Source organism: Elephas maximus, chromosome 5 (genome assembly GCF_024166365.1).
Source record: "Elephas maximus indicus isolate mEleMax1 chromosome 5, mEleMax1 primary haplotype, whole genome shotgun sequence".
In the NCBI taxonomy this organism is placed as follows: domain Eukaryota; kingdom Metazoa; phylum Chordata; class Mammalia; order Proboscidea; family Elephantidae; genus Elephas; species Elephas maximus.
In genome coordinates this window covers 163,728,731-163,748,618 of record NC_064823.1, presented here as the reverse complement: position 1 = coordinate 163,748,618, position 19,888 = coordinate 163,728,731, and the positions used below count along the sequence as shown (strand labels likewise).

General features: G+C 52.5%; 1 protein-coding gene across 10 annotated transcripts in view; it reads left to right on the top strand.

The window, feature by feature from the left end:
* SH3TC1 (SH3 domain and tetratricopeptide repeats 1) overlaps positions 1–19,888 on the top strand; it is a 71,625-nt gene that overhangs the window by 17,343 nt on the left and 34,394 nt on the right. For 8 of the 10 annotated variants that reach the window (XM_049886685.1, XM_049886686.1, XM_049886688.1 and 5 more), the window contains 7 exons: positions 2,670–2,797; positions 4,153–4,258; positions 6,513–6,659; positions 7,237–7,414; positions 8,520–8,596; positions 9,870–10,062; positions 13,458–13,591. In XM_049886685.1, coding sequence (XP_049742642.1) covers positions 2,670–2,797; positions 4,153–4,258; positions 6,513–6,659; positions 7,237–7,414; positions 8,520–8,596; positions 9,870–10,062; positions 13,458–13,591 — 963 coding nt within the window. Of the gene's footprint in view, positions 1–2,669; positions 2,798–4,152; positions 4,259–6,512; positions 6,660–7,236; positions 7,419–8,519; positions 8,597–8,810; positions 9,737–9,869; positions 10,063–13,457; positions 13,592–19,888 lie in introns of those variants that run through there. The other 2 variants (XM_049886694.1, XM_049886695.1) reach the window with 2 other exon arrangements.

The following is a 19,888-nucleotide window of genomic DNA, read 5'->3' as shown; positions in this document are numbered from 1 at the left end:
TCAGGGTCAGCGAGCCTGTGGTCCCAGTTCCGGGGAGGCCACTTTCATCCTCACCCTGGAGTGAGAGGGCCTGTTGAACAATTTGGGGGAGGGGTGGTGTTTTGTATGTTAAAATGCAAAGCCTCTGCCAACAGGAGCCAAGAGCTGAAACCTCCTAGAGTCTCCTAGAACCCCGTGTGGGGAGCGCAGCCCATTCAGCTGGCCACTGGTCCTTCCACACAGGGGCGAGCCCTGGCTAGAAAGTTCTAAGGCAGGGGCTGGATGCTCTTCTAGAGGTTTGGGGGCTTGTCCTCCCCCCTGCTCCCCCCTTCCCCTCTTCCCTTTCCCGTGTGTTCCCCCCTTCTCTTCCTTCCCCTCTCCCCTCCCCTAGACCTCCCCCACCCTTCCCTCCTCCTTTTCTTCCCTCCCCTCCCCTCTCTCCTTTCCCACCTGTCTTAGTCACCTACTGCTGCCGTAACAGAAATACCACAAGTGGATGGCTTTAACAAAGAGAAATTTATTTTCTCACAGTCTAGCAGGTTACAAGCCCAAATTCAGGGCATCAGCTCCAGAGGAAGGCTTTCTCTGTTGGCTCTGGAAGAAGGTCTTTGTCCTCAATCTTCCCCTGGTTGAGGAACTTCTCAGGTGCAGGGACCCCAGGTCCAAAGGACGCGCTCTGCTCCCGGCACTGCTTTCTTGGTGGTATGAGGTCCCCAGCTGTCTGCTTGCTTCCCTTTTATCTCTTGAGAGATAAAAGATGGTGCAGGCCACACCCCAGGGAAACAACCTTTACCTTGGATCAGGGAGGTGACCTGAATGTTGGTGGTGTTACAATCCCACCCTAATCCTCTTAACATAAAATTACAATCACAAAATGGAGGACAACCACACAATACTGGGAATTATGGCCTAACCATTGATACACATGTTTTTTGTGGGGAGACATAATTCAATCCATGACACCATCTCCCTCTCTTCCTGCCCCCTCTCCCTTCCCCACCTTCCTCCTCTGCCTCCTTTCTACCCTCTTCTCCTGTTCCCCTCTCCCCCTCCCCCTCCCTTTCTGCCCCCCTCCTTCCTTCTTCCCTCCCCTCCTCTCTCCTCCCTCTCCTCCCTCCCTATTCCTCTCTCTCCTCCTTGCTTCCCCCTCTTCGCTGCGTTTTGCAGGGGCTGGGGGCCAGGTCTGAGACCACCACTTCCTGGCAGTGGAAGTCTTGAGGTCAGGTTCAGGAAGGCTCATTTTCTCCACATTCCCAGCCCGGCATGGAGAGGAAAGGAGAGAGCTGAGGTGGCTGCTCCAGGAGCCTGTGTGCTGGCAAGGACACACAGGGAAGGTGCAGCCTCCGAGTGGTGAGGGGACACAGGTGCCTTGCCCTGTATCCTCGCATGGCCATCTCCTCCATGTGTCTCTGTGTCCTCTCCTGCTCTGGTGTGGACGCCCGTCACTGGATTGGGGCCACCCCTCCAGCGTGACCTCATCTTAACTCGCTAACTTCTGCAAAGACCCTATTCCCTAACGAGGCCGTGTTCACAGGTGCCAGGGTCAGGATCTCAGCACGTCTTTTGGGAAGACACAATTCAACCCACCAGACAGAGCCACTGGGATTTGCTGGGGGGCTGATGTACTGGGTGAACGAGAGGCAGCTTTGACCTGGAGGGGAGGGTTTGGTGAAAGTGGGGGGCCCTTTTGAAGCTGAGAAAGAAAGGGGAGGAAGCAGTTTGGAGGGTGGGAGGGAATGGAGAATTCTGCAGTGATGGATTGGAGCTTGGAGAGGCCAGAGGTAGAAGTAACGGTGACCAGGGACCATCTACTGAACGCCTGGTCTGTGCCAGCCTGTTCTGGGGTGTAGTGTGGCCCTCTTCTCCCATTGCTCTGCAGGATAAGTGTGCTCAGGACAGGTGACTCCAGGATGGGTGGGCTCAGCACAGGTGACTCCAGGATAGGTGTGCTCAGGACAGGTGACTCCAGGATGGGTGGGCTTAGGAGAAGCAAGTTTAGGTCAGTGGGCTCAGGACAGGTGGATTTAGGACAGGTGAGCTCAGGACAAGTGGGTTTAGGTAAGAACAGGTGCGTTCAGGACAGGCAGACCCAGGACAGGCGAGTCCAAGATGGGTGGGCTCAGGACAGGTGAGCTCAGGACAAGTGAGTTAGGTAAGAACAGGTGAGCTCAGGACAGGCAGGCTCAGGAGAGGTGAGTCCAGGATGGGTGGGTTCATGACAGGTGGGCTTAGGATGGGTAGGCTCAGGGCAGGTAGATGCAAGATAGGTGAGTCCAGGATGGATGTGTTCAGGGCAGGTATGTTCTGGACAGGTGGATTTAGGACAGGCAGGCTCAGGACAAACAAGTTTAGATAAGGACAGGTAAGCTCAGGACAGACAGGTTCAGGACAGATGAGTCTAGGGTGGGTGGACTCAGGACCGGTGTGTTCAGGACAGGTGAGCTCAGCACAGGTGGGCTCAGGACAGTTGGCTCTAACTCATTTCACACTCTGGCAATGAGGGTCAGGGCAGACACACCACTTGTCTGGTTTATGGTGGGCAGTGACGGGTCAAAATATGGACCCAGTCTCTCGGCTCCAGGACCTGGGCCCCATGAGCCCCAGGCCCTGTGGCCTCCATGTTACCCGTGTGGATGGGGGACTCACAGGGAGGGCCAGGCAGACCACTGACCCCCATCTGCCCCTTGCAGACCTGACCTTGACAGTGCTGGCCGTGCAGAGGAGGAGCAGGCGGCCGGACCCCAAGCTGCAGCAGGCAGTGCGGGCAAGGCTCCGGCTGCTGGAGAACGATACCAGGGAGGTGGCACGTGTGCTCGGGGTGAGTGGGCACCACGGCTGGGGGCTCAGGGGGGCAGGCGCAAGGATGGAGATGGAGGGGGACGGAGCAGAGGAGTGGGCCGGGGTTGGACAGGAGGGCAGGATGGTAGGGTGTCTTGTCCCAGGATGCTCAGGCAGACCATGGGGACACAGGCCGCTACTTTCCAAATTCTGTCCCTTGCAACTTTTGAGTCTCTTTTATGGGGAGTAAAAAGGTGTGGAGCCGATCTTTTTCATTTTCTTGTTTTGCTGGATCAGAGGGTTGTGGGAGGAGGGGGCTGGGCTGGCAGGTCTCCCATGGGTGGCAGAGTCCTGGGATCAGGGCCTGGCTGGGCGGTTATGATCTCACATTTTGGAGTCAGACTGGCTTGGCCTTGGCTGACACCCCTTACCGCTGTGGGTCCAGCGTCCTCCCCCATATGCTGGGCATACTTAGAGTTACTGCTCCTCAGAGCCAACATGAGAGTGTGTGAACAGCCCCAGCTCAGGGCCCAGCACATAGTTGAAGCTCGACAAAGAGAGCGGCCAAGGTTTAGGATGCTGGCGGGAGTGTCCTGGGTTTGGATGGCAGCTGCTCCACTTACTGGTAGTCAGACACTGGATAAGAAACAGGGGTCTGTGTCTTCACCTGTTAAACGGGATGACAATAGCACTCCCACTTCATGAGTTGTGAGTGTTGCACTGTTAAAACACAAAACCAGTTGCAGTTGATCAACCCGGACTCGTGACAACCCCGCGTGTGCCAGAGCAGAACTGAGCTCCATGGGTTTTCAATGACTGGCTTTTTGGAAATAGATTGCCAGGCCTTTCTTCCACAGCACCTCCAGGCAGACTAGAACCTCCAACCTTTCGGTCAGCAGCCAAGCGCTGACACAGTGCCACCCAATGGCCTCCAATAGCTGTTGCTGTTTTCGATGTGACCATCACCACCAGGAGTGTCCGTGGAGAAGCAGCATTGCTGGAGCTGAAGCCACATTGCAGGAGGAGCTGGAAGGCAGGGGTGGGGTAGCTCGAGGCTGAGAATGCACTGTGAGCAGGGACTAGAATCATACTGGGAGAACCTGGCATCTCAGGGATGAAGAAATCAGGCAAAAGGGCAGGCGGGGAAGTGCAGAGGGCAGAGGGGCAACACGAGCTCTGGGAGGAGCACGAGTTTGGCCACAGGCACTGGGGAGCCATGGCTGGCTTTCGAGCTGGGGAGGAGTAGACTTGGACCATAAAGGAATCTGCTGTGCACTTGCATCGCCTTCCAGGGTCACTCTGCAGGATGTTCCCAGCTGGGTGGCTCCTGACCTCCTGATGGCCAGATGCCCCAAACCTCCGAAATGTTCCTGATTTCTATTTCTTTTCTTTAAGGAATTATCAGCCAGGCTGTTGTCCATCCACAGCGACCGAGGCCAGATTGCGGTGACGTTTAAGACCTTTGAAGAGATCTGGAAGTTCTCCACCTACCACGCTCTTGGTAAAGCATGGCCCTCCCAGGCTCGAGCCCCCCTCCCTGGTTATGGGGACACCCATGAGGGACACTTGTTTCAAATCAGTGCTTTAGGATATCGGTTAGTCCCGAAACCCGCTGCCGTCCATCAAGTCGATTCCGACTCTAGCGACCCTATAATGGTAGGTTAGCCCACAAGGGACAAAAACAACACGTCCCTTGTTCTGAGGGAGGGATGGTGTGGCCGGTGGAATGCAATCATTCTTTGTAGCCAGAATGATCTAGGCTGAACTGAAAAACAATAGCCAAACCCATTGCTCTCAAGTCAAATCCAACTCGTAGCCACCCTACAGGACAGGGGAGAACTGCCCCATAGGTTTCCGAGGAGTGCCTGGTGGATTCGAATTGCTGACCTTTCGGTTAGCAGCTGAGCTCTTAACCACTGTGCCACCAGGGTTTCTTTAAGCTGAACACGCACGTACCAATTCCTTCCACTGCCACCGCGCATCATTTCACTTAACCAAGCTTGGAGGGAAGCTGAGTTCCGATCACCCGAGTGTGGACCAGGGAACATATTATTTCAACCTTGTCCAAATTGCTCTCTTTCTAAAAATTCCCAGCCCCGTTGTTGTTGTTGTTAGTTGCTGCCAAGTCGATTCTGGCTCTATCTAGAGGCATTTACAGAACCTAACTGCATCTTCAGGAGTCGCTGGCTGGTGCAAATACTTAACGCACCCGGTTGCTAACTGAAAAGTTGAAGGTTCAAGTCCACCCAGAGGCACCTCGGAAGAAGGCCCTGATGATTTACTTCTGAAAGACCAGTCCCTGAAAACCCTGTGGAGCACAGCTCTGCTCTGAGACACGTGGGGTCGCCATGAGTCCGGGTCGACTCAGTGGCAACTGGTTTTTAATTTCATCTCCCTGGGAATCTTGGTCCATCATCCTCGCTGGATGACTCAGGCCCTCGGACAACGAGAACAACAGACGCCATTTCTTGAGCACCTTGAGAAAGCCTGTGCTAACCTCTATCTTGAATGCTGTTCTCATCACAGAGGAGGACACTGAGGTTCCTAGTGGAAGTAACTCATCCCAGTCTAACCTTCCCATGGTATTGGTCAGAAGGTGGCAGGCTTTCCTGGCTCCCTTCTTCAACACTGCACACCACATGTCCTTCGAATGAATGACCTTTTCATCATTTCCCTTATCCTTATAAACAGAGAGCAAGTCAATACTTCCTGCTGGGTAGGCTGTGGTTGGGGGGCTCACTACCTGAAATGGGGTGAAAGGACATCGCAGCATCGCCAAGACAAGACCTGAAGGTGATGGAGATGAGGGATGACAGCTAGAGGCTCCTCTGGGTTTCTTATCTTCGTCTTCAGCTCTCCACCTTACACATGAGAATCAGACTGTCTCAGTCTCTGACAGCTGCTGTAACAGAAGTACCACATGTGGGGAGCTTTAACCAACAGACATTTATTTTCTTGCAGTTTAGGAGGCTAGAAGTCTGAATTCAGGGCGCCAGCTCTAGGGGAAGGTCCTTGTCTCAGCTTCTCTAGTGTTCTCCTGGTGTTCGCTAGAGATCCCCACGGGACATCTATTTTCCCCTCTTGTCCTTGCTTTCCTCTGTGCCTAATCTGCTCTTTTTATGTCTCAAACATGATTGGTTTAAAACACACCCTATACTATAGCCTTATTAACATAACAAAGAAAACCCTATTCCCAAATAGAATTACCAAACCCACTGCCCTCGAGTCCAGTGGATTCAGACTCCTAGTGATCCCATAGGACAGAGTAGAACTGCCCCATAAGGTTTCTTAGGCCGTACATCTTTACAGAAGCAGACTGTCACATCTTTCTGCTGAGGAGCGGCTGGTGGGTTCGAACCACCGACCTTTCTGTTAACAGCAGAGCACTTCAATCACTTTGCCAGCAGGGCCCTTATTCCATAGGTATAGGGTTAGGATTTAGATCACACATTTTAGGGAGGCACAATTCAATCTGTAGCACAGAGGTACAGAGGTTGGGTGACTTGTTGGGCTCCAGCCAGTGGCTTGTAAAGCCAAGATTTCAACTGGGGCCATTTAGCTCCACTGACTCAGCTAAACCTCCTTGAAGCTGGACAGCCAGAGGAGGGTCTGGAGGGTTGTGGGCAGGGGCAGCGTGTCACCTGGGGTTGCCTGGGGCCTGGTCCATGCGTGGCCCGGCCAGCTCCGGGCTGTGGGGGGTGTGCAGCCCCTGGCCTCCGTCCAGAGCTCCTTGATAACTAGGCTGATTCCCCCAGGCTTCATACCTCACTGCCTGGAGAACCTGCTGGTGGACCAGACCTTCTGGCTGCAGGCGCCCGAGGATGAGGAGGAGACAGCCCTGGAGGTCTGCTTGGAGGAGGAGACCCTGAGGCTGATGCACGAGAGTCTGCTTATGCAGGAAGGTGAGCCTCAACAACCAGGTGAGGTGGGGGATGGGCAGGGCTGGGATGGGGACACGGGGTGCCGGAAGCTTCCAGGGCCCTGACCACCAATGGAGACGAGATAGACTCATGTGAGCTGAAGTGGGGGCGGGGCTCAGACAGGGGTGGGGGGTCTTGGGGCGATGCTGACAGCAGTATGCCCCAGGTACTCTCACATCCTTATAAAGGCCCTTGTCAGCCCCCAAAGAAACGGGGATGCCAGCCTCATAACTGGACTCTGAGTCTGAGCTCTAAGGGTTGAAAACGGGGCCCTTTCCTACCCTTACCACAGAGAAGAGGGGAACCGCGCCCAGCACAGTCGTGCTCATGGGGCAGTCAGCAGGAGGGACACCTGGCGTCCCATGTCTGGCCCTTCATAGCCCAGATGGGGAAACTGAGGTCCAGGGAGAGCCTGAGGCTGAGCCGGGGCTGTGTCTGGGTCCTAGCCCCGGGTCCACGTTCCTTCGGCCCCCCTGGGGGCAGCTAGATTCTGTGGCTGTAGAGGGCAGTTGGTCCCTCAGTGCCAGGCACCTGACGTGACCACCTGGTACCTTTGAAGGGTCCTACTTTGTCCTGTGTCCTGACCTTGGCGTGAGAGCAGCAACTGGACCCTGGAGTGCAGGGCAGGGCCCCCAGGGAGAAGCAGCCTCAGAAGTGGACTCACGGAGCCCCAGCCCCAGCACGTCCTCTGAGGAGGTGGCTGCAGTGGTCCTGGAACCTTTGACTCCATTTCATCAGTAGGTACCGACCTTCGTTTCTCACCTCCTGCTGTCCTGTAGTGCTGTGAGGCCTCCAGGCCCAGCCCAGCCCTCAGGCCAGGGAGCAGATAGAACTGTGCGTGGCCTCGATGGGTTGGTCCACTTCTCTTAGCTTCTGGCTTCCACCTCAGGACAAGGCAGTGATCTACATGGCAAACTGTCCTGGGGTGAGATAGCATGGAGCCCTTGCCTCCCATTCTGGCTCATTCCAAAAGTTCTTGAGGGAGTGACATGACCTGGGTGCCCATAGTCAGAAGGCATGCGGAAGTCTGTCCAACTAGGAACCAAAGGGTATGCTAGCACAGGAAAAGCTTAGGCTCCTGCCTACTTACTGAATGTGGACATAAACCTGGCTTGGAGCTTCCTGGCAGCCAAAGTGAAAAAAGCATGCTAGCACAGGTAAAATGTAAGCTCCTGCTCACTTACTGGATGTGGGGTGTAAATTTGGTTTGGACCTTCCCGGAAGCCAAAGAGAAAAGAGAAACTCCATCTAACCACTTAGCAGTGTCCTTGAGACATTGAGCTCTGGCTCGGCTTCTCTCACTAAGACCAGAGAGGCCTTTCTGCTGTAAGTCTCCCCACAACTCCCTGCATGGTATGGTCAGCAGGGTCCCCACAGAGGACACTGAGTGCCTCCCTATGCCCTTCTTCAGCATAAGCTTTCCGGCATGTTACACCACGAAGGAGAGACAGTGGACTGTCTTGCCCACTTTCTTGCTTTCTAGCTGAAGGAACCGAGGCCTCGAGAGAGAAGCCATCTGCTGAGGCCACACAGCAAGGGGGCAGCAGGACCAGGTTTTGAATCTGGGCCTCCGGAGCCCCTGGCTGGAGCCCCTACTCCGCCATTGCTCTGAGCTGGTGGAGGTGGCCGAGGGGCAGATGCTTTGGGAGTTCTGCAGGGCTCAGGGATGGGGGGCCTGAAGGCTGCACCGTGGGCAGGTGCAAGGGGTGAGGGAGAGGTGGCCCTTGCACGCTGGGGTCCTCTCTGGTCACTGGGGGGCTGCTGACTCTCCTCGTCTCGGCAGAGTTTCAATCTGCCCCAAATCTGAATTCCCAGCAGCAAAGACCCCCCTTTCCTCTCCAGGTGGGCTCTGAGGGTCCCCTGGGACTCCCTGGAGGACTCCATGGATGGATCTGTGGCGCCTGGCCTCGCGATAACAGGTAAGGGGCAGGAGGAGGGCTCAGGCAGACCCACTGGCCAGTCCAAACCACACAGCTTACCGCAACACCGGGCTGGGGGCCCTGGTCGACCGGCCCCCAAAGGGCCTCGACTGTGCCTCCACTCACAGCTCAGCAGGCTCTCGACTCTGCTTTCTTTCTGGTTCCACGTGAGCCTCCTGGGAGGCGGCAGCTGCGGCTGAGGCGGGGCCTTGCCCGGCAAGGTCTGCTGTTCGAGAAGAGGCCCTGGCAGGAGCCCCCGGTCCAGCGTGTCATACCATGCACCAAGCCAGCCCCTGTCTGACCTGCCTCTGTACCTGTTACCTGGACACAAGGCTTCATGTGGGGAGGGGAGGGGTTACAGACCAGCTTGTGTTTACAGCTGTGCTGGGCCTGAGCCAACGTCACCTGTCTCCAGGCCTCAGTTTCTGTTCAGTGGGCGAAACAAACGCCACCACCTGGGGATCAGGTGGAAACCCTGGTGGTCTAGTGGTTAAGTGCTATGGCTGCTGACCAAAAGGTCAGCAGTTCGAATCTACCAGGTGCTCTTTGGAAACACTATGGGGTAGTTCTACTTTGTCCTATAGGGTTGCTCTGAGTCGGAATCGACTCGACAGCAGTGGGTTTGGTTTTCTTTGGAGGGGGGACCAGGTGGGCACACATCCCCTCACATTGCTGTGGCAACACTTTTCTGCAAACTCTGTGTTAGGGTCCTGTGACGGCTGCAACAAGGCACCACACACTGGAGGCTTAAAACGACAGACAGACACTCTGTCACAACTCTGGGGGCAGAAGTCCAAAGTCAAAGTCAACGTGTCGGAGGGCGGCTTGCTTCGGAGGCTCTGAGGGAGGTGTCTCCCTGCCTCCCTCCCAGCTTCCAGGGGCTGCTGGAAGCCTGGGCTGGGGCCGCACCCCTCTGGCCTCTGCCTCGCCTTCCCTGTGTGTCTGCCTTTTTTTTCTTTTAAGGAGCCTTGTCATTGGATTAGGGCACACCTGTTAATCCAGGACGGCCTCATCCCCAGGGCCTGTACTTAGTCACATCTGCAAAGACACTCTTTCCAAATAGGGGCAACTTCTGAAGTTGCTGGTGGACATAAATTTGGGGGGCCCCTATTCACCCCACTGCACCCCGACAGACGAAAGGTATATCTGCTGCCTGCATGAGTGACAGAGCCCAAGGTCACCGCAGGACCTTGTTCCCTGGCCTGAGGACATGTTGTACCCTCCCCCACCCCGTGCCGCCCCCCAGCACTGACCATTGGCCTCTTTCCCACAGCAGGGGGCCTGGCCTCGGCAGTGGGAGACTGCCAGGGCTCCAGGCCCGATGAGATGACCTTCCAAGAGGGTGACCCCATCCAGGTCCTCGGAGCACGGGTGCCCGGCCTACCCTGGTGCCTTGGCCGGCATGCAGCCTCGGGCCAGGTCGGCTTTGTGCGGACAGAGCTCATCAGCCTGGAGGGCCAGCCTGAGTGAGTCGGACCCTACTCATTGTCCCACCTGGGGGGCTTCTCCAAGGCCACACGCTGGACATCGGCCTGGGTCCCCCCCCACCCACAGCCTCTGGATTTTTCCTCCCTGTCATCCGCTGACTCCCTTCACATCTGCCCCAGCTGTGGCCTCCCGTGGCCTGCCACCCCCATCCCCTGCCTCTACCTGGACCCGGTGTCCTCCCCCAACTGCTGGCCGGATTCTTTCTGAATTACAAAGTTGTCCTCTTCCCTCCCAATCTGGCTTTCCTAGGCTGCTGTGACACAAACACCACAAGTGGGGACTTTAAAGAGCGGGAATTCATTTCTCGCAGGGCAGCAGGCTGGAAGTCTGAATCCTGGGCACCGGCTCTAGGGGAAGGCTCTCTCTGCGGGCCCTGGGGGAGATTCCTGTCTCAGCCTCTGCAGCCCAGTGGTCCCCTCGTCCCACTGTCCGTCTTCCCTATTTCTGCTGCTTCTGTGTCAGTCTGCTTTTTGTCTCTCAGAAGAAATCAGGTTTAAGACACACCCTACACTGACGTAGCTTTGTTAACATAAAACAAAGACCTTATTCCCAAACAGGATTACATCTACAGATATAGGGTTTAGGATCCCAACACATATTTGGGAGAGACACAATGTAATCCATAACCAAACCAAAAACCAAACCCCATTGTCTTTGAATAGATTTGGACTCTTGGTGACCATTTAGGACAGAGTAGAGCGGCCCCATAGGGTTTCCTAGGCTATAAATCTTCAGATCGGCACATCTTTTTCCCTCAGAGCGGCTGGTGGATTCAAACCACCAACCTTCAGTTAGCAGCTGAGCGTTTTAACCACTGCACCACCCCCCTTCATAAAGCCCTTAGAACTCTTTGGGCTGGACTTTGAGGCCCCCCAAGACCCAGCCCCCTCTGTCACCCCAATCTCAGAGACCACCACTCACCATCAGCACACCCCGACCCCAGCTGTGAGAGGGCTGCTCTGCTCTGGTTGACACATGTGCCAGCTGCCTGGGGTGCCATCTCCACCCCCCCTTCCAGTTTGCTTTGGTGGGAGAGCTGTTCCTGACCATGCCTCCCCCACTCCTGGAAATGGCCTGCCTGTCCCCCCACCCCAGTTGGGGAACTCCGAGGGGAAGGACTTTCTGGTCACCTGCGTGTCTCCAGTGCCTGGTCCAGGCAAAGTGGGACATTCTTGGAGAGTGTCCCTACACACACCTGGGCCTGCCTTGGGACAGAACTGTCCACCTGGCCTTGACTTGTCACTGTGGAGCCTCAAACAGGAGCCGGGGTTTGTGGGTGTGAGGAGACAGCCCTTCCTGGGCTGGGGCTCTGGTGGCCCTGTCCCCTCTGGCCCTAGCTCTCTGTTTCCTTCTGTGTCTGAGACTGGCTGGCACCTCCCAGACCAAACCTCAGAGGCCGTTTGGAGCCTGCCACTCCAGCCCTTCTGTCCCCACTAATTCATACTGTGTGGTCTGGTATCTCTCGCACCCCTTTCTCCAGAAGCAGTCGACGCCGCTGGGCCTGGACACCAACAGCTGTAGCTAGGACAGCATTTCCCAAAGTGTGTTCCTTCCAACCACTCCACCAGCCTCCCATCTTGGTCAGATCCTTCTGGGGCATGCTCTGTCCCTCCTCCCCTTGGTGATTCATAAGGAGTCCCACACAAGGAAGGCTCCCAGAAGGCTGAACCTTTTTTTGTTCCTGTTGAAGCATGTTTCCCACACTTAGCTGACCCCTAGAACCCTTTCTCATACAACCCTATTAGCTTTGTGCCTAGCTGGGGTTCCACGGACTGCTCTTTGGGGACCCTTGGTCTAGACTATTCCCAACATCTTCAAAGGGGGTCACAACTTTTTGACAGGTGGATGGGCGTCTGTGTGACTTGAACGTCCTTGAAATGGCCAACATCAGAGCTGGAAAAGCCAGTGGGGATGAGTTAATCAATTCCCTCCCCTAAACCCAGAAAGATGACGGTGCCAGGTGCCATTGGTCCTGTTTATAGCTGAAGACCCCTAAGTGCGTTCCTTAGTCACTCAACAAACCTTTGCTGAACTTGCCTATTCCAGCCCTGGGTTTTCATCTTTCTGTTTAGTGAACAACCTGGTGGCTCTTCTTTTTAATTTTATTTTGATATAGTTTCAAACTTACAAAAAAGCTACAAGAATAGGGAAGAATTCTCGTATATCCTTCACTCAGATTCCTCAGATGTTAACATTTTGTCACATTTGCTTTGTCCTTTTGTCTCTTACCCTTCTATTTATTTTAAGCCCTTTGAGAGTAAGTTGCAAACACAGAGCCTCTTAAACTCTCAAATAATACATATCCAAAAGAAAAAAAGAGTTCTTTTGCCTAGCCACGGGACAACAGTCAAAACCAGAAAGTTAACAGAGGCTATTACCTAATCTAGAGTACCTGAGTGGCACTCAGCTACTAACTGACAGGTTGGAGGTTCAAATCCTCCCAGAGACACTTTGGAAGAAAGGCCCGGCAACCTGATATCAAAAGGCCACAGTCTTGAAAACCCTGTGGAGCAGTTCTACTCCGCACACACGGGTCAGAGATCACTGGATGACAACTGGCTTTTTTGGTTTGGTTTGTTTTTGTTTGATCTTACTCAGATTTTGACCGTTGTCCCCTCACTGTCCTTTACAGACAAAGAAAGTCCCAGCTCGCACATCACATCCTCTTGTTGTGTCCCTTTCATTTCCTTTAATTCAGGACATTTCTCAGTCTTTCTCGGTCTTGGTCTTTCATGGTATTGACACTTACAAAGAATGCAGGGTTGTTATTTTGTAGAATGTCCTGTAAGCTACTCTTTAACCTCTCAAAATGGCTCACTCTAAGTTCCAAAGTGCATTTCACAGTTTCATATCACACTGTTAACTTAGTCCTATAAGCGAAAGTCACCTCCTGCCCTCCTATTCCTTCCTGTTTTTCCTCTCCTTTCTTCTTTTCCTCCCCTGACTTTATCGAGCACTCTGAGGGCCCTGTGTTTGTGTTGGGCTGTGGGAAGCATCAGCAGAGCTCGTGTGAGGAACTATGAGGGCTCGGGGTATAGAAGGATCAGTTCCCCCTTCAATGGTCACAGCAGGCCTTACAGGGAGGGGGCATTTGAGGTGGGGCTTTGAAGGCTGTGTAGGAGTTCACCAACCCAGGAAACCATGACCTACTGCTTTTCTCCCAGCCTCTCCTTCTCCTTGGCATATGCTCTGGTTGTACGAGGCAGCCCTTGAGGGCAGGATCTGTTTTTGTCTTTATTTTGTTGTCTTCACTGCTGGGCTCAGGGTGGATGGGTGGGAGGTATCTGCCAAATTGGGAAGATAGAAGTGGTTCTATGTGAAATCTCTGCTTTGGAAATAGGTTATTTCAAATGAAACACTTCATTTTCTCTAGGTCGGAAAATGTGATCTTTCTCAGTGAGGAAGAAAGGGCATTCTTCAGCAAAGAAGGGGGCTTTTCAGAGGACGACGCCAGGCAGTTACTGAGGAGGACATCTGAGCCAGACGTCTGCACTATGTACAGCTTGGGTAAGTGTGGGGGTGCCGGCCAAGGGGGCCTGGAACTGATGACAGCCTACAGCCATTGCTTTAGGGCCATTTTCTTGGGGCAGATTCCCAGAAAGACAATGACCGGACTGAAAGGAGTGAAGCTGAACTGTTTTCCAAAAGGATCAAACCCATCGTCATTCTGCTAACGGCTATGGGGGGTCCTGTCTCCTACCCGTCACCCCCTGGGCTGTTTTTGTGTTAGCTTTATTGTGGTGAAAATATACATAAAACACAGCCAATTCAACAATTTCTACACAGACAAGTCAGCGGCATTGATGAAATTCTTCAAGTCGTGATACCATGCTCCCCATCCTTTTCCAGAGCATTCCACCACTGTGAATGTGAACTCACGGCCCCTGAGCAAAAGCTCCCCTGTCCCTGTCTGTATCAGTCACCTAGTGCTGCTGTAACAGAAATACCACAGTGGATGGTGTCTCAGTCACCTAGTGCTGCTGTAACAGAAATACCACAGTGGAGGGTGTCTCAGTCACCTAGTGCTGCTGTAACAGAAATACCACAGTGGATGGTGTCTCAGTCACCTAGTGGTGCTGTAACAGAAATACCACAGTGGATGGTGTCTCAGTCACCTAGTGCTGCTATAACAGAAATACCACAGTGGATGGTGTCTCAGTCACCTAGTGCTGCTGTAACAGAAATATCACAGGTGGATGGTGTCTCAGTCACCTAGTGCTGCTGTAACAGAAATATCACAGTGGATGGTGTCTCAGTCACCTAGTGCTGCTATAACAGAAATACCCAAGTGGATGGTGTCTCAGTCACCTAGTGCTGCTGTAACAGAAATACCACAGTGGATGGTGTCTCAGTCACCTAGAGCTGCTGTAACAGAAATACCACAGTGGAGGGTGTCTCAGTCACCTAGTGGTGCTGTAACAGAAATACCACAGTGGATGGTGTCTCAGTCACCTAGTGCTGCTGTAACAGAAATACCACAGTGGAGGGTGTCTCAGTCACCTAGTGCTGCTGTAACAGAAATACCACAGTGGAGGGTGTCTCAGTCACCTAGTGGTGCTGTAACAGAAATACCACAGTGGATGGTGTCTTATTCACCTAGTGCTGCTGTAACAGAAATACCACAGTGGATGGTGTCTCAGTCACCTAGTCCTGCTGTAACAGAAATACCACAGTGGATGGTGTCTCAGTCACCTAGTCCTGCTGTAACAGAAATACCACAGTGGATGGTGTCTCAGTCACCTAGTGCTGCTGTAACAGAAATACCACAGTGGATGGTGTCTCAGTCACCTAGAGCTGCTATAACAGAAATACCACAGTGGGTGGTGTCTCAGTCACCTAGTGCTGCTGTAACAGAAATACCACAGTGGATGGTGTCTCAGTCACCTAGTGCTGCTGTAACAGAAATACCACAGGTGGATGGTGTCTCAGTCACCTAGTGCTGCTGTAACAGAAATACCACAGTGGATGGTGTCTCAGTCACCTAGTGCTGCTGTAACAGAAATACCACAGTGGAGGGTGTCTCAGTCACCTAGTGCTGCTGTAACAGAAATACCACAGTGGATGGTGTCTCAGTCACCTAGTGCTCCTGTAACAGAAATACCACAGTGGATGGTGTCTCAGTCACCTAGAGCTGCTATAACAGAAATACCACAGTGGGTGGTGTCTCAGTCACCTAGTGCTGCTGTAACAGAAATACCACAGTGGATGGTGTCTCAGTCACCTAGTGCTGCTGTAACAGAAATACCACAGGTGGATGGTGTCTCAGTCACCTAGTGCTGCTGTAACAGAAATACCACAGTGGATGGTGTCTCAGTCACCTAGTGCTGCTGTAACAGAAATACCACAGTGGAGGGTGTCTCAGTCACCTAGTGCTGCTGTAACAGAAATACCACAGTGGATGGTGTCTCAGTCACCTAGTGCTGCTGTAACAGAAATACCACAGGTGGATGGTGTCTCAGTCACCTAGTGCTGCTGTAACAGAAATACCACAGTGGATGGTGTCTCAGTCACCTAGTGCTGCTGTAACAGAAATACCACAGTGGGTGGTGTCTCAGTCACCTAGTGCTGCTGTAACAGAAATACCACAGTGGAGGGTGTCTCAGTCACCTAGAGCTGCTATAACAGAAATACCACAGTGGGTGGTGTCTCAGTCACCTGGTGCTGCTGTAACAGAAATACCACAGTGGATGGTGTCTCAGTCACCTAGTGCTGCTGTAACAGAAATACCACAGTGGATGGTGTCTCAGTCACCTAGTGCTGCTGTAACAGAAATACCACAGTGGAGGGTGTCTCAGTCACCTAGTGCTGCTGTAACAGAAATACCACAGTGGATGGTGTCTCACTCACCTAGTGCTGCTGTAACAGAAATACCACAGGTGGATGGTGTCTCAGTCACCTAGTGCTGCTGTAACAGAAATACCACAGGTGGATGGTGTCTCAGTCACCTAGTGCTGCTGTAACAGAAATACCACAGTGGGTGGTGTCTCAGTCACCTAGTGCTGCTGTAACAGAAATACCACAGTGGATGGTGTCTCAGTCACCTAGTGCTGCTGTAACAGAAATACCACAGTGGATGGTGTCTCAGTCACCTAGTGCTGCTGTAACAGAAATACCACAGTGGAGGGTGTCTCAGTCACCTAGTGCTGCTGTAACAGAAATACCACAGTGGATGGTGTCTCAGTCACCTAGTGCTGCTGTAACATAAATACCACAGGTGGATGGTGTCTCAGTCACCTAGTGCTGCTGTAACAGAAATACCACAGTGGGTGGTGTCTCAGTCACCTAGTGCTGCTGTAACAGAAATACCACAGTGGATGGTGTCTCAGTCACCTAGTGCTGCTGTAACAGAAATACCACAGTGGATGGTGTCTCAGTCACCTAGTGCTGCTGTAACAGAAATACCACAGTGGATGGTGTCTCAGTCACCTAGTGCTGCTGTAACAGAAATACCACAGGTGGATGGTGTCTCAGTCACCTAGTGCTGCTGTAACAGAAATACCACAGTGGATGGTGTCTCAGTCACCTAGTGCTGCTGTAACAGAAATACCACAGTGGATGGTGTCTCAGTCACCTAGTGCTGCTGTAACAGAAATACCACAGTGGAGGGTGTCTCAGTCACCTAGAGCTGCTATAACAGAAATACCACAGTGGGTGGTGTCTCAGTCACCTAGTGCTGCTGTAACAGAAATACCACAGTGGATGGTGACTCAGTCACCTAGTGCTGCTGTAACAGAAATACCACAGGTGGATGGTGTCTCAGTCACCGAGTGCTGCTGTAACAGAAATACCACAGTGGATGGTGTCTCAGTCACCTAGTGCTGCTGTAACAGAAATACCACAGTGGATGGTGTCTCAGTCACCTAGTGCTGCTATAACAGAAATACCACAGTGGAGGGTGTCTCAGTCACCTAGAGCTGCTATAACAGAAATACCACAGTGGGTGGTGTCTCAGTCACCTAGTGCTGCTGTAACAGAAATACCACAGTGGATGGTGTCTCAGTCACCTAGTGCTGCTGTAACAGAAATACCACAGTGGATGGTGTCTCAGTCACCTAGTGCTGCTGTAACAGAAATACCACAGTGGAGGGTGTCTCAGTCACCTAGTGCTGCTGTAACAGAAATACCACAGTGGATGGTGTCTCAGTCACCTAGTGCTGCTGTAACAGAAATACCACAGGTGGATGGTGTCTCAGTCACCTAGTGCTGCTGTAACAGAAATACCACAGTGGGTGGTGTCTCAGTCACCTAGTGCTGCTGTAACAGAAATACCACAGTGGATGGTGTCTCAGTCACCTAGTGCTGCTGTAACAGAAATACCACAGTGGAGGGTGTCTCAGTCACCTAGTGCTGCTGTAACAGAAATACCACAGTGGATGGTGTCTCAGTCACCTAGTGCTGCTGTAACAGAAATACCACAGGTGGATGGTGTCTCAGTCACCTAGTGCTGCTGTAACAGAAATACCACAGTGGATGGTGTCTCAGTCACCTAGTGCTGCCGTAACAGAAATACCACAGTGGATGGTGTCTCAGTCACCTAGTGCTGCTGTAACAGAAATACCACAGTGGAGGGTGTCTCAGTCACCTAGAGCTGCTGTAACAGAAATACCACAGTGGGTGGTGTCTCAGTCACCTAGTGCTGCTGTAACAGAAATACCACAGTGGAGGGTGTCTCAGTCACCTAGAGCTGCTATAACAGAAATACCACAGTGGGTGGTGTCTCAGTCACCTAGTGCTGCCGTAACAGAAATACCACAGTGGATGGTGTCTCAGTCACCTAGTGCTGCTGTAACAGAAATACCACAGTGGATGGTGTCTCAGTCACCTAGTCCTGCTGTAACAGAAATACCACAGTGGATGGTGTCTCAGTCACCTAGTCCTGCTGTAACAGAAATACCACAGTGGATGGTGTCTCAGTCACCTAGTGCTGCTGTAACAGAAATACCACAGTGGATGGTGTCTCAGTCACCTAGAGCTGCTATAACAGAAATACCACAGTGGGTGGTGTCTCAGTCACCTAGTGCTGCTGTAACAGAAATACCACAGTGGATGGTGTCTCAGTCACCTAGTGCTGCTGTAACAGAAATACCACAGGTGGATGGTGTCTCAGTCACCTAGTGCTGCTGTAACAGAAATACCACAGTGGATGGTGTCTCAGTCACCTAGTGCTGCTGTAACAGAAATACCACAGTGGAGGGTGTCTCAGTCACCTAGTGCTGCTGTAACAGAAATACCACAGTGGATGGTGTCTCAGTCACCTAGTGCTCCTGTAACAGAAATACCACAGTGGATGGTGTCTCAGTCACCTAGAGCTGCTATAACAGAAATACCACAGTGGGTGGTGTCTCAGTCACCTAGTGCTGCTGTAACAGAAATACCACAGTGGATGGTGTCTCAGTCACCTAGTGCTGCTGTAACAGAAATACCACAGGTGGATGGTGTCTCAGTCACCTAGTGCTGCTGTAACAGAAATACCACAGTGGATGGTGTCTCAGTCACCTAGTGCTGCTGTAACAGAAATACCACAGTGGAGGGTGTCTCAGTCACCTAGTGCTGCTGTAACAGAAATACCACAGTGGATGGTGTCTCAGTCACCTAGTGCTGCTGTAACAGAAATACCACAGGTGGATGGTGTCTCAGTCACCTAGTGCTGCTGTAACAGAAATACCACAGTGGATGGTGTCTCAGTCACCTAGTGCTGCTGTAACAGAAATACCACAGTGGAGGGTGTCTCAGTCACCTAGTGCTGCTGTAACAGAAATACCACAGTGGAGGGTGTCTCAGTCACCTAGTGGTGCTGTAACAGAAATACCACAGTGGATGGTGTCTTATTCACCTAGTGCTGCTGTAACAGAAATACCACAGTGGATGGTGTCTCAGTCACCTAGTCCTGCTGTAACAGAAATACCACAGTGGATGGTGTCTCAGTCACCTAGTCCTGCTGTAACAGAAATACCACAGTGGATGGTGTCTCAGTCACCTAGTGCTGCTGTAACAGAAATACCACAGTGGATGGTGTCTCAGTCACCTAGAGCTGCTATAACAGAAATACCACAGTGGGTGGTGTCTCAGTCACCTAGTGCTGCTGTAACAGAAATACCACAGTGGATGGTGTCTCAGTCACCTAGTGCTGCTGTAACAGAAATACCACAGGTGGATGGTGTCTCAGTCACCTAGTGCTGCTGTAACAGAAATACCACAGTGGATGGTGTCTCAGTCACCTAGTGCTGCTGTAACAGAAATACCACAGTGGAGGGTGTCTCAGTCACCTAGTGCTGCTGTAACAGAAATACCACAGTGGATGGTGTCTCAGTCACCTAGTGCTCCTGTAACAGAAATACCACAGTGGATGGTGTCTCAGTCACCTAGAGCTGCTATAACAGAAATACCACAGTGGGTGGTGTCTCAGTCACCTAGTGCTGCTGTAACAGAAATACCACAGTGGATGGTGTCTCAGTCACCTAGTGCTGCTGTAACAGAAATACCACAGGTGGATGGTGTCTCAGTCACCTAGTGCTGCTGTAACAGAAATACCACAGTGGATGGTGTCTCAGTCACCTAGTGCTCCTATAACAGAAATACCACAGTGGAGGGTGTCTCAGTCACCTAGTGCTGCTGTAACAGAAATACCACAGTGGATGGTGTCTCAGTCACCTAGTGCTGCTGTAACAGAAATACCACAGGTGGATGGTGTCTCAGTCACCTAGTGCTGCTGTAACAGAAATACCACAGTGGATGGTGTCTCAGTCACCTAGTGCTGCTGTAACAGAAATACCACAGTGGATGGTGTCTCAGTCACCTAGTGCT